At 35.0% G+C, this 14,001-nt stretch overlaps 2 protein-coding genes across 2 annotated transcripts; one reads left to right on the plus strand and one right to left on the minus strand.

The window, feature by feature from the left end:
• Positions 1-6,460: 6,460 nt before the first annotated feature.
• Positions 6,461-8,087, plus strand: LOC139848699 (polyubiquitin 11-like). The gene is made up of 2 exons (XM_071838406.1): positions 6,461-6,574; positions 7,395-8,087. Exon 2 carries the CDS (start codon positions 7,395-7,397, stop codon positions 8,085-8,087), a length of 693 nt encoding a protein of 230 aa, XP_071694507.1. The 5' UTR covers positions 6,461-6,574.
• A 1,098-nt stretch (positions 8,088-9,185) lies between these two features.
• LOC139885597 (G-protein coupled receptor 1) lies at positions 9,186-12,690 on the minus strand. The gene is made up of 9 exons (XM_071869348.1): positions 12,478-12,690; positions 11,979-12,010; positions 11,672-11,841; positions 11,402-11,514; positions 11,146-11,247; positions 10,989-11,045; positions 10,632-10,775; positions 10,226-10,296; positions 9,186-9,661 (listed from the first exon to the last, which is right to left on the minus strand). Exons 1-9 carry the CDS (start codon positions 12,658-12,660, stop codon positions 9,553-9,555), a joined length of 981 nt encoding a protein of 326 aa, XP_071725449.1. The 5' UTR covers positions 12,661-12,690; the 3' UTR covers positions 9,186-9,552.
• Between the last annotated feature and the right edge of the window lie 1,311 nt (positions 12,691-14,001).

Consider the following 14,001-nt stretch of genomic DNA (forward strand, 5'->3'; position numbering starts at 1 on the left):
TTTGAAGATAGGTTCGACAGACTCTAATGAGTTGTCACTCAATTAGACAATACCCCCCATCTATTAATAGTCAATAGTCCAATTTCCACAAGTGTCGGTCTTTTGCCCAAACCTTAATTATGGTACAAAGCCCAATTACCCAATTTTAGTAATTAGCCCAACATCATGATTACTTCGTTTTAAATAAGCATAATAATAACTTAGCTACGAGACATTAATATAAAAAGGTTGAACATAACTTACAATGATTAAAAATAGCGTAGCGTTACACGGACAGAATTTCGACTTACACACTCAAACGATCTCTATCATAAATCTTATTATTATCATAATTTAAAATTAAAATTAAGATTATTGTTATATCTTATTACATTAACATTATGATAGAGATTTTTAGATATTGATATTGATAATAGATTTTTAGGATAGAAAAAGGGATGCTTTTAAATTGATCGATAATCATCGCCTTTTATAGGCAAAATATGAAATTGAATTTTCATTTACGACCCCTGAACTATGCTAAATTAACAACTTTTTATTATTTAATATTATTCTTATTATGAATTATTTAAATATTATATTTTATTCTTGTGCATAGTTGACTCGTAATTTTTACACCGTTGCGTCGAGCGTTGAGAGTTGACTCATGTCTCGGTTCCGAATTTTCGAACGTCCTTGCGTACAATTTAATATCTTGTACTTTGCGTTTTGTAACTTGTACTCTTGTCATTTTTAGACATTTCTCATCAATAATTTGAACCACTTGGATTGTATCTTGTACATTTGAACTTTTTGGACGTTTGCGTCTACAAATCTTCGTTTTCGCCTTTTGTCTTCGCACTTATTTATTTAAACAATTACAATGAAAATATAATACAATTACATATGAAAACCTATTATTTAGGAGGGATATTGCTATGAAATATATGTTCCTTTTTAGCCTTATCAGGGTTGTTTTGCGATCCTAGCCCACGTTAAGAAAGTCGAGACCGATGAGAAGCATATCGATAATGTGCCAATTTTTAGTGACTTTTCCGATGTATTTCCCGACGAATTGCCGGGTCTTCCACCTCATCGACCGGTTGAATTCCAAATCGATCTTATTCCGGGAGCCGCACCCGTAGCACGTGCACCATATAGACTTGCTCCATCCGAAATGCAAGAATTACAAAGTCAAATTCAAGAACTACTTGACCGTGGTTTTATCCAACCTAGCCATTCACCATGGGGCACTCTGATTATGTTCGTTAAGAAGAAAGATGGATCCCTACGAATGTGCATTGATTATCGTGAACTAAACAAATTGACGGTTAAGAACCGATATCCTCTTCCTCGCATCGGGTTATCATCAACTAAGGGTTAAGGGGGAAGATGTCTCCAAAACTGCTTTCCGGACTCGTTATGGTAGTTATGAATTTCTTGTAATGCAATTTGGTTTAACTAACGTACCGGCGGTGTTCATTGATCTTATGAACCGCGTGTGCAAACCATACCTCGACAAATTCGTTATTGTTTTCATCGATGATATTTTGGTCTATTCTAAAAGTGAAGAGGAGCACGAACAACACCTCCGACTCGTGCTTGAACTCTTGAGACAAAAACGACTCTATGCAAAATTCTCCAAGTGTGAATTTTGGTTGAAAGAAGTTCAATTTCTCGGTCATGTCGTAAGCGCCCAAGGTATTAAGGTCGATCCCGCTAAAATCGAAGCCATTAGCAAATGAGAAACCCCTACTACTCCTACTCAGATTCGTCAATTCTTGGGCCTCGCCGGATACTATCGTAAATTCATCAAAGATTTCTCCTTGGTTGCTCGTCCTCTAACCGCGTTAACCCACAAGGGAAATAAATTCATTTGGGCAACCGAACAAGAGTCCGCGTTCCAAATCTTGAAGAAAAAGCTAACCACCTCCTATCTTGTCTCTTCCCGAAGGCAATGATGATTTTGTTGTATTTTGTGATGCCTCAAAACACGGTTTTGGGTGTGTATTGATGCAACGAGAGAAAGTCATTGCTTACGCCTCCCGACAACTAAAAATTCATGAACGGAACTACACGACACATGATCTCGAACTCGGAGCCGTTGTCTTTGCACTGAAAATGTGGTGACACTATCTTTAAGAAACCAAGAGTACTATCTTCACCTATCATAAAAGCCTCCAACATATCTTTGATCAAAAAAAACTAAACATGAGACAACGACGGTGGATTGAAACTTTGAACGATTACGATTGCGAGCTCCGTTACCATCCCGGGAAGGCAAATGTAGTCGATGCCTTAAGTCGAAAAGAAAGAATGGGGCCCCTTCGTGTCCGAGCCTTAAACATCACCATTCATACCAACCTCAATAGTCAAATCCGGGTAGCCCAAGATGAAGCCCTCAAGGATGAAAACATTTCTCTCGAACGCTTGAATGTCCTCGCCTCTCGATTCGAAGTTAAGGAGACCGGACACCGATATTTTGTCGGAAGGATTTGGGTGCCTAGTTATGGGAATTTACGAAGCCTTATTCTAGATGAAGCCCATAAGTCAAGGTATTTGATTCATCCCGGTGCCAATAAGATGTACCACGACCTCAAAGAACAATATTGGTGGCCGAACATTAAAAGGGACGTTGCTACTTATGTTGCGAAGTGTTTAACTTGCTCCAAGGTCAAAGCCGAACATCAAAGGCCATCCAGGTTACTCCAACAACCCGAAATCCCGCAATGGAAGTGGGAAAGAATAACGATGGACTTCATTACAAAGCTACAAAAGACGGCGGGCGGTTTTGGGTTATTATTGACCATCTCACCAAATCCGCCCACTTCCTCGCTATGAAAGAAACGTACAAAATGGACAAACTTGCACAACTTTACATCAAAGAGATTGTAACCCGTCACGGTGTGCCTTTATCGATCATATCTGACCGAGATGCTCATTTCGCTTCTAGATTTTGGCGTGCCTTGCAAGAAGTCTTGGGGACGCGTTTAGACATGAGTACCGCATACCATCCACAAATCGATGGACAAAGCGAACACACAATTCAAACTTTGGAAGACATGCTACGGGCTTGCGTTATCGACTTCGGAAAAGCTTGGGAAAAGCATTTGCCACTAGCCGAGTTCTCTTACAACAATAGTTATCACGCGAGTATAAAAGCCGCACCTTTTGAAGCGTTATATGGCCGCAAATGTCGTTCTCCTCTTTGTTGGGCCGAAGTAGGTGACAAGCAAATCACCGGACCCGAACTCATTCACGAGACAACCGAGAAGATTGTTCAAATCCGAGACAGGCTCAGGACGGCCAGTAGTCGTCAAAGGAGCTATGCCAACATTAGACGCAACGATATCGAATTCCAAGTCGGTGACCGCGTAATGTTAAAAGTCGCACCTTGGAAAGGTGTAATCCGTTTCGGGAAACGCGGGAAACTAAATCCACGATATTTTGGTCCTTTTGAAATCTTGGAGCGTATTGGACCCGTTGCTTACCGTTCGGATCTTCCGACTCAATTGAGCTCCGTTCATCCTACTTTTCATGTGGCAAACTTGAAGAAGTGCCTCGCCGAACTCGATGTCGTCGTCCCTCTCGAAGAGCTTACTATTGATGACAAACTTCATTTCGTGGAAGAACCGGTTGAAATTGTGGACAACTCCGTCAAGACGCTAAAACAAAGTAGAATCCCGATCGTTAAAGTTCGTTGGAATGCCAAAAGGGGACCCGAGTTTACTTGGGAAAGACAAGATCAAATGCAAAGAAAGTATCCTCACTTATTCGTAGAGTTGGAAACGCAAGATCTCGAGGAAGAAACAACGACTACAACACCTACTTAAATTTCGGGACGAAATTTCTTTTAAGGAGTAGGTAATGTAACATCCCGCCTTTTTCCGTTTACTTTCCGTTTAAATAATTTAAAGTCCGTTATTAAATTATAACATCTCTCATTTACTCTACGTATTTAAGGTAATTCGTTTGGCTAAATCACGCACCCGCTTTATAACTAGAGGGACCAATGTTGTCAAGTGGGCAAAGTCATGACTAGGTCAACTAGTCAACCTTCATCCTCCTCCATTCATTTCATCCTCCACATTTCACTACTTCCACTTTTATGCTCTCAAACCCTCAAACAAAAATTCATCATCTATTCAAGATCTAGCAAGCATAAACTCAAACAAATTACATATTTGGAATCCTTGCAACTTCCTCTTCGATTCCATACCAACTTCATCTCGTTTGGGTAACTTTCTAAAAACACTAAATTTCTTGTTCTTGATCTTTTAAACTTAAAAGTGTGTTAATTAGTGTCTATGGCTCAAGTCTAACATGAATATGTGATTTATATGCTCGATCTTGTTATTTTAAGTAACTAGCATGGACTTGAAATTTGGTGTGTTTGATCTTCTGATTTGATTGCTTAAATGTTGTTAGAGGCTAAAAGTGCATGTATTAAATGTGTTACTAGCATCACTAGCTTCAATTTGGTATGTAGGTTGACATGGAAAAGCTTCATAAACATAATTGTTAAATTTGTGATTTTGAGTTAGGGTTTGATAGAAGTAAAATGAACTTTTGATGCATTGAATGCTTTGCAATGTTGTTTATAAGTTTTTAGTTGGATTGTATGCGTAATTACCTACGAAACGGCGTATCATATGTGTGCATTTAATTCCCGAGTCATCAAAGTGCATTTATGAACTCGAAAGCATTTACGATGAATATTTAATGAACTTTCAACTTGGATTTGATTATTGTAAATGATAATTTTGGTTGATGAAATGTGTTTAGTTGTATTCCTCGTTAAATTACCTTTTCAAAGATGTATGGTAGGCGTTTTAAGTGTTTACGGTTCATTAGTTGTGTTAAAATGAGTTTTGACTCGAGACTTGAACGCTTGCACCAGCCCATGGATCAACTCCCGTGTATTGCCGCGGCGCGGCCCAGCTATGTCGCGGCGCGACATTAGGCAGGTTTGGGGACTGATCAACTTTACATTTACACCAAAAATTCTAACTATGCTACGCACCTCCGATTACTATGTAACTTGTTCTAACATGCTTATATATGATTAATTAGCTCAGAAAAATAGTTCGAAACCCGACCCGAACGTGTTGATTTTTTCGTTGACTTTGACTTGACCAAAGTTGACTTTTGTTCAAACTTAACCAATACTTGTTTAAACCGTTCTAACCTTCTTGTATACTTGATTCTTGCATGAAACTTGACAGCTTGATTCACATGCTATATAATCGAGTCGTAATGAGCCATAGGACTAATTGAACAACTTTGACCAACCGTGTTTACCGCTATTAATATGACCTACTTGTTTAGGTCAATACTAGCATTCGCCCTTGACCACGTTTACTTTGTGAAGTACCTTATTTACTCGTGCACTCAAGGTGAGATCATAGTCCCATCTTTCAACAACTTTTATACTTTTAAATCATGGGATGAGAAACATATACGTATCATACTTTTATGCTTTGAACACAAGTACGAAAACAAACATTCCACAGCGAGTTAGAACAAAAAGCCTCAATTTAATTATCATTAGTTACACTTGCAGGGTGTAAACGTGAACTTATGTTATGTGATCACATGGGCTTGACGAGCCCTCATTCGGACGGTTCGCTACCGTTAGCGGATGAAATGTATTTTCGAGTATAGTGTATGTTCTAACACTACGTAACAGGGTACAAAACAGTTAAGTCTTGATAATTGGGTGCTCGCGAACGTGCAACAAATTTTGGAATGCAAACGATTTAGATAATCAACTTTATGGAAATATTAAATCTTGTGGTTCAAAAACAACATTTACTAATACACCTATGATTTTACCAACGTTTTCGTTGACAGTTTTCTATATATTTTCTCAGGTCCTTGAACGCTATGTGATACATGTTTCCGCACTCTTTTTGATACTTGCTTGGATGTCGAGTATACATGCATACATGGAACGTCTTTTGACTTATTTTAAATTGTGTCGCATATGTTTCATTTGCTCCTTAAACGTTGTAATGTAACTAGTCGTTGAACTACTTTTGTAAACCTTGAAACATCCTTACATTTGAAATGAATGCGACATATTTTTGGTCAAACGTTGTTTTAAAGACTTATGACCACGTAACGGGACCTAAGTAGATGGCGCCGTCAAATGACGATTTTGTCGGGTCGCTACATAAGGCATGTCGTTAAGATGCATTAAAAACTTGTATATGGCGATTACAGTTGACTTAATGTGACTGTTATTAAATTATACGAGTTTTTTATGCGCCTTAATAATGACAGCTCTAAAAGTTGTCGTTAGCATTTTTCGTGAATTAATTACTCCGTTAAAAAGGTTTGTAGGCATAATTCTCTCGTTGACACGTTCTAGAATAATCTGAACCCATAAAGAAAAATAGAAGCACCGCACCTTGAGTAAATAATTGACCTAGGAAGAAAAGGACTTCATCAAAACCTAACCGACTCTCTTTACCCTATAAATAAACCCTTATTTTTTCCCCGATACATTCATCGCAATCGCATTGTTATCGATTATCTTCCTCAAAAAAACCTATTTTCAATTCTCTCTGATATACCATCCAAATTACTCAAGGTATACTTCTTTACTTAATTAAATTGCTATTATTTCGTTTTATCTGCTTGAATTATGTTCTACGCAATTGATTCGAGGTTGATTCGGGCTTTACTTTTCGTTTCATTGATTTTTATTATTTGAAGTCGTATTGTCGCTTATAACCTATAGATCTGCTAGGATATTTGTTAATTATTGTCTATCATACTGATCATAATGTAATACGGAGTATTACATATTCGAATATGATCATTTTATATAGATGTAGAAATTGCATACGGATTATTATATTTTAGAAAACTGCTCTGTTCATATAAATCATCCAACGTATGGTTGATTAGTCGTTCAATTGGATTATATTTTCTGATTGTTCATTATCATTTGTTGTGTTTAGGATTAGGAATTGTTTCATAACAATTGAAATATGTCGTTGATCGTATATTTGTTTTATTCATAATGGTTTACATGTGAGTATATTAGCTTGATTTTCATTAATTAAAACGGAAAGATTGCAACATAGGCAACTATATGAGAAAATGTACATCCGATTAATTTACAGTTAGTTACACACTCAATCCTGCTATACAAAACCTGTATACGAGTTTGACCTCTTTGTCACTAATTGAAAATCTAGTCAGACTAGTCATATATAATTGTGAAAATATTAGTGGCTGAATAATGCTTTAGAAAATTGTTTTCATTAAAAGTTAGGTTTATCCTTTTTTACAAATAGAATTTTTTTCAGAATATCTATTTGGTCTACATATTCTAGTATGCTTGTGTTTTGGTTAATATATGATGTTGATTAGGGTTCTTACAGTGTTATACTTTTGTTATCCAGATGCAGATCTTTGTAAAGACACTCACTGGCAAGACAATCACTCTAGAAGTAGAGAGCTCTGACACCATTGACAACGTTAAGGCTAAAATTACTGATAAGGAAGGTATTCCAGCAGACCAGCAAAGGCTTATTTTTGCCGGGAAACAACTTGAAGACGGTCGCACCTTAGCTGACTATAATATCCAAAAGGAATCTACGCTGCACCTTGTTCTTAGATTGAGGGGAGGGATGCAGATCTTCGTCAAGACTTTGACAGGGAAGACCATTACTTTGGAAGTTGAAAGTTCTGACACCATTGATAATGTTAAAACGAAGATACAGGATAAAGAAGGTATTCCTCCTGACCAACAGAGGTTGATCTTTGCTGGAAAACAGCTTGAAGATGGACGAACGCTTGCAGACTACAACATCCAGAAAGAGTCTACCCTTCATCTTGTTCTTCGTTTGCGTGGTGGTATGCAGATCTTTGTTAAGACGTTGACTGGAAAGACCATTACTTTGGAAGTTGAAAGCTCTGATACAATCGATAATGTTAAAACGAAGATACAGGATAAGGAGGGTATCCCACCTGACCAGCAGAGGCTGATATTTGCAGGGAAACAGTTGGAAGATGGGCGTGCACTTGCTGATTATAATATCCAGAAAGAGTCCACTCTTCACCTTGTTCTTCGTCTTCGTGGTGGTGGTTGTTAAGTTTTTTTTTTTTTTATTTTTTTTTTTTTTTTATTTTTTTTTTTTATGAAAAGTTGCAGTGTTTGGGATAATTCTCAGTTTTTGTGGTTTGTTCATTCATGGCTGAATGTGAGCAATGAATAGTTTGTGTTATATGAATTAGTTTGTTTCTGTTTGTGTCTTTTATTTGTTGGATACTGCAAAGTGCAGATGGCTTCAGTTTGTTTTAAGCCAATAATCTTTTTGTTTTAAGACAATAATCTTACCAATCATACCTATAGCGGTTTGGTTTTGCTCCATCTTGAAAAAGCTGAATGTAACCAGTTTTGCATATAAAATAATTCATCGTGTCAAGCCTCATAAGATGGGTACACAAGTTGACTGACCTAGTGGTTGTCTGTCTTTCAAAGTGCAACTGAAAAAGGGTACAATTTGAAGCTTTGGGTCTTATCTTGGATTCTTGGAACAAATCTTAATAGCTTATTTCATGCTTAGAAATTAGAACATAACTTACAACTTTTACTAGCTTTCGTTTACTAACGATCCTCTACTTTACATGAAGTTTTTGTCTAGTGGAAAACGAGCTAGGTATGTTGGATGTTGCACTATTTGGGTTAAACTCGGGGATTAATTACTTCATGATGCTAGTGATGTCGTATAATGGAGGTGTTGTGTTTGTGTCGATTGTTGGTCATTTTTCAAAGGAAAACGCTCTCAACAAAGCTTAAAACAATCTATAAACGAGCTCCCCTAACAACCCATGCTCTTGATAATACAATAATTGTTTGTAGCAAGATTCCTCATTTGAAATCAATACTCTTTATCTACAAATAGATTGTATTAATGATACTAAGCACTTTTGTTGTAAGTGGTCAAAACTAATCAACAAAATTAATCTACAAAGAGAGTGTGACTAGAGGGTGTGCATAATGCGCACTTCACCCGGTACCAGGTCTCGCGTTCGGGGGGCTTGATTACCCGAGGTTTTACCTTCTACGGGGGAGCCAATGTGCTCGTTCATAGGAGAGTTTCCTCGCTTACCAAAAAAAAAAAAAAAAAAAAAAAAAACTAATCTAACAAAATTTAATGGACTGATGGAAGATTTAAAAAATGGTCATTATCAAATTCCTTTGCTAAACAGTACGAGATACACAAAAATTTATCTTCTAATCAAGATACACACACATACTACCAGGGTTGGTCTTAAACCCATGACTGTCCTAGACGCACTCGGTTACTGCTACAGGTTGAGCCAAAAGGCGACTGATAAGAAGTAACGTTTTTTTTACATCATTAATTTAGTAAAATGCTATCTAGTGTCTGCAAGAATAGAAAATAGAAACTCTTTAAAGTCTATGAGCAACCACATCTTAAGATACCCTGAATTCCTGTTGCTCTTTTTGTTAAAGAATATTCGATTACTTGACCAGTCTCTCTGAGAGCGTTTTCCAATATCTCTGAATAATTTAGTTCCCTTGTGTTGCTATTAATGTTGATCTTCGGTTCTCAGAGAGACAAGCTCGCTTTCATGTTGTGGTTGTTGATTTCTTGACTTTAACTTCTTTGGGAACCATCTTCTAATGCTTTCAGGTAACCTAGAATTACACGTGCAGATGGAAAGTTTAAAAAAAATGCGTATAAGTCCATCTGATATACAAAATTATGGTACTATCTACTTTAATGATGACACAGTATATACATCAGATTCTGGAATTATATCTTATATAATGCAAAAATAAAGATAGATGCTAAAAGGCATTAGCAGCATATACATTTGGTAGAGGTAGCGATTTGATTCACAAACACTTGCAGGTTTTTAATCAGGTTCTGTTTTATTAGGTCATACTGGGTCGGAAGTGACCTATAATGTATATCTAATACATACCAACCACTTAAATCGTTTTATGCAATATAATATTATAATATTACTTTTAAAATAAAATAATATATATGCAAGCCTAATACATCACTATTTGCCTATAAATAATTTTGAGCAGAAATACTCAACCAAACCCACACCATAAATCACCAGTCTTATAACCCATTACCCAACCAGCAGACCAATCAATTTTTTCATCTCTAGCATCTATGATAGACCTTTCAATGGCGTAAGATTGTTGCACATTTAAGCAATGTATATGCAAGCGTTAATGACTTACAGATCCAGTCTTTCAAAAATTGCCCGTCGTACTGAAGAATTAAGGCCATATGCAATTGAGTTGAACAGACCCTGCATCACATATTTACAAATATTAAATACCAGCATTTTTTCTTTCCACAAGACCCACAAAAATCACGTGTTACTTTCTAAACTTTACTAGCACTAATTTTCTTGTTGCCATCAAACAAATATATCTGCACTACAGATTTGGTCCATGAGATACCTTCGTTTGACATCTTAGATAGTCTGAGAGAGTTAAACAGTTTATTTATTTTAACAATACTGTAAACTCAAAAATGTAATATTTATGGGACAAAAGGAGTATGTCAGTATTAACATAGTAAGCAACTGAATAATGCTTGTTGGTTGTTTATATGAATATTAACAGAGAAATGGAGATTTACCATAAGTGCAGACATTCCAACATCAAGAATAGATAACCAGAAGATCTTGTGACCCGGTTCAATGAAATCATGAATTCGGTTGACTGTGCCAAAACTCCACGAGCCTATAAGAATTAGCGGATAATAACCCCAGCGGTTCAAAGCCTACACAATAAAATAGAATAAAAATGTAGCAATGAGATCATGTTTAGCTGTGTTGTATTTTTGTACTATGTATAGTACCAGTAACTAGCAAGTTACCAGAAAAACTGGATAGTTTGAATGGAGGAAACAATAGGCAAAAAATTGCTCAATATCGATCTAACAAAAACAGTTCATATTCTACAGATATGTAAGTGATGAAGCAAACATCAATACCTTCATGTCTGCTCGTGTATCTGACTGGGAAGCCCTGTCAGACATTCCAACTGCCATCTGAAGTTAAGTAAAATTGTCATAAACCTGTCTTAAGGTCACCCATATAAACAAAAGATAACCAACAAAAGGACAAGTGTGTAGAAAACTGTGAACTTACACGAGTTACATTGTTTAGCATGCGTATAACTTGAAAGTAAGTGATCCCATTGAAAAGAATAGCACCCCATAAAGGTGCATAAAAAGTAAAGAAGTGAACAGCCTGCAAAAAACAGACATTCAATAAACTTGCATGATTGTATAAAGTGGGTTTCAAATTTAGACTTCTATAGGAATATTCATATAATGCGGGTTTCAAAATTAGACTTCTATCAAGATATAATCTAGTTGCCAAACCAAGACCAGGTCAAACTTGCCTTTCCTGTTCGCCCCGTTTCTGTCCAGCACCATACAGCTACACGACCAATATGGTCTAAATGTCCATGTTCATTACCAATAGATCTTAAAACCGTCATAACAACTGACGTTCCTGGAAGAAACAATCCATGTTATCTTTCATGCATAAAAGTATAAAATGGCTCAAAAGAACACAAATGAAGCACATCATTTACCAAATATATTAACTTAAATTCGTTAACTAAGGCATCAAACACAACACTAGCATATATACAAAGATCAGTGCATACCCCAAACATACAAATGAAACATGGGCTCAAAATCCTCGACATCAGCTTTGTGTCTGACAACTGTACGATGAAGAGTAAAAGCGATAGTAGTAGTCCAAAGGAAAGATGCTACACAAAAGAAATGAGTGCTGTATCCCTGAGCATAACAGAAGAATCCTTTAGATGGATCACTGCACATACAAATAACTATTTTAGTGCATTGGCCCCGAGTTTGACTGAATAATCCCTATACAAGAAACAACACATTAGCGAATACAGAACTCTATCAGAAGAAGCAAACTTATTTCACGTCATGTTAACATCGTACCCAACAATGCTGAAAAAACTGCAAAGCATATCCTGCATAAACAACAATAATGGAACAAATAACATAAGTTATAACTTATCGTTCGATCTTTCAGCACTGAATTGAGACTATTTGATGTACAAAGGTTTACATAATCAACTCAAGAATTGTAGCTCGATATAGTACCGAAATGAGATCTACTAGATCAATAACATATTCCAGTCATTCAGTAAATATATCAACTCAACTATAGGTTTATTATATTATTATTTATAATTTTAAATTTTAATATCAATATACAATGTACATTAAATATACTATGTACATTAATCGTAAATCAATGAACATATCTGTCAATTCAAACTTCAACTAACGCAAAACCCTAACATCACTAGTGATTATATGCTTAAATATGATTAATTTTGTTAAATTATAAAAACTGCAACTTAAATAAGGTTGAGTGATCATAAGAAATCGATCTGAGATTACAATTCGGTAAATAATGATAAAAATTTCTTACGGATAAAGCGAGATAGAAAACGAGCTTGAATGAAAACTTGCGGAGCTCTTTAAAGCAGAGGTAACAGAGCACTATGAATCCAGAACCTATAAGTGATAAAGTGGATGCACCGCTGTTAACCGCAGTTAAAATATGCCGTTCACCGGCCGTTAAATTACTTAGAACCGCCTGAATCGTCGCCATTTTCCGACTACTACTGTGTGTTACTTTAATTTTGATGAATTGAAGAGGTGGTTCAAGACAATCTCAGTTCATAAGCAAAGCTATCTATTATTTTTTTTATTATTAATATGTGTCAGAAGAATAATTCTCAAAGACGTTAATTTGGCAAAATGGTTGTGTCTTGTGTTTTTATAAGTTTATTATTTTTTCCACGAGAGTTCGAATCTCTCAGCTTGTAATTTTTATTCTTATATTTACATTTTTTTTTTTAAATCAGTTACATTTAAATAAATATAAAAAAAATAAGACGTATGTTTCTCTTCTCGATAATACAATCTTTCGAAATTTAATTGAGTTTGCAAATGCTTTTCGTAACCGTCCTAAAAAAATAGTAAGTATTTTTCATAATAAAGGCATTGTCATAAATCTATTAAATATTTAAGAACTTCATAGTTTATCATACCACACACTACTATACTATATTATTATTATTCTATATATCTAAAAGGCATAGGCAAAGTGAATAGTTAACTTTATAAACTTTACAAACTTACCACAAACTTTTTATTTTTACAATTCACACACACCCTTTAAAATACTTAATTATATAGTTTTAAAAACTTACCACAAACTTTTTCCAAATTTTATAATTTCACCACACAATTTTTACTATCTAACAACTATTCACTATTATTATTATTATTAACCACGTTACTCATTTTCTAATAACTGTTCTATTGTTATTATACACACACACACACACACACACACACACACACACACATATATATTAAAAATAGTTATTTCTATTTTATTAAATAGTTTGTACCAGTGGCGGAAGAATAATTTTTTTTCACCGGGCGCGAATTTTTTTTTTTTTAAAACGAATCAATTTTTTGGTCAAAAAATTGAGATTTTTGGGCAAAATATGGAGCTTTTTCGAAGTGAATAGTGAACTTTATAAACTTTACCACAAACTTTTTATTTTTACAATTAACACACACCCTTTATAATACTTAACTATATAGTTTTAAAAACTTACCACAAACTTTTCACATTTTATAATTTAACCATAAAACACCTCATTCATATAAATTCACCACACAATTTTAATTATCTAACAACTATTCACTATTATTATTATTATTATTATTATTATTATTATTATTATTATTATTATTATTATTATTATTATTATTAAATCAATCACATAATTTTCCACTTTATTATTGTTTAGCTTCTTTCCTTATTAAAAATTAACCACGTAACTTATTTTTTAATAACTGTTCTATTGTTATTATTATATATATATATATATATATATATATATATATATATATATATATATATATATATATATAT

This window comes from Rutidosis leptorrhynchoides, chromosome 1, assembly GCF_046630445.1.
Source record: "Rutidosis leptorrhynchoides isolate AG116_Rl617_1_P2 chromosome 1, CSIRO_AGI_Rlap_v1, whole genome shotgun sequence".
Classification (NCBI taxonomy): Eukaryota; Viridiplantae; Streptophyta; class Magnoliopsida; order Asterales; family Asteraceae; genus Rutidosis; species Rutidosis leptorrhynchoides.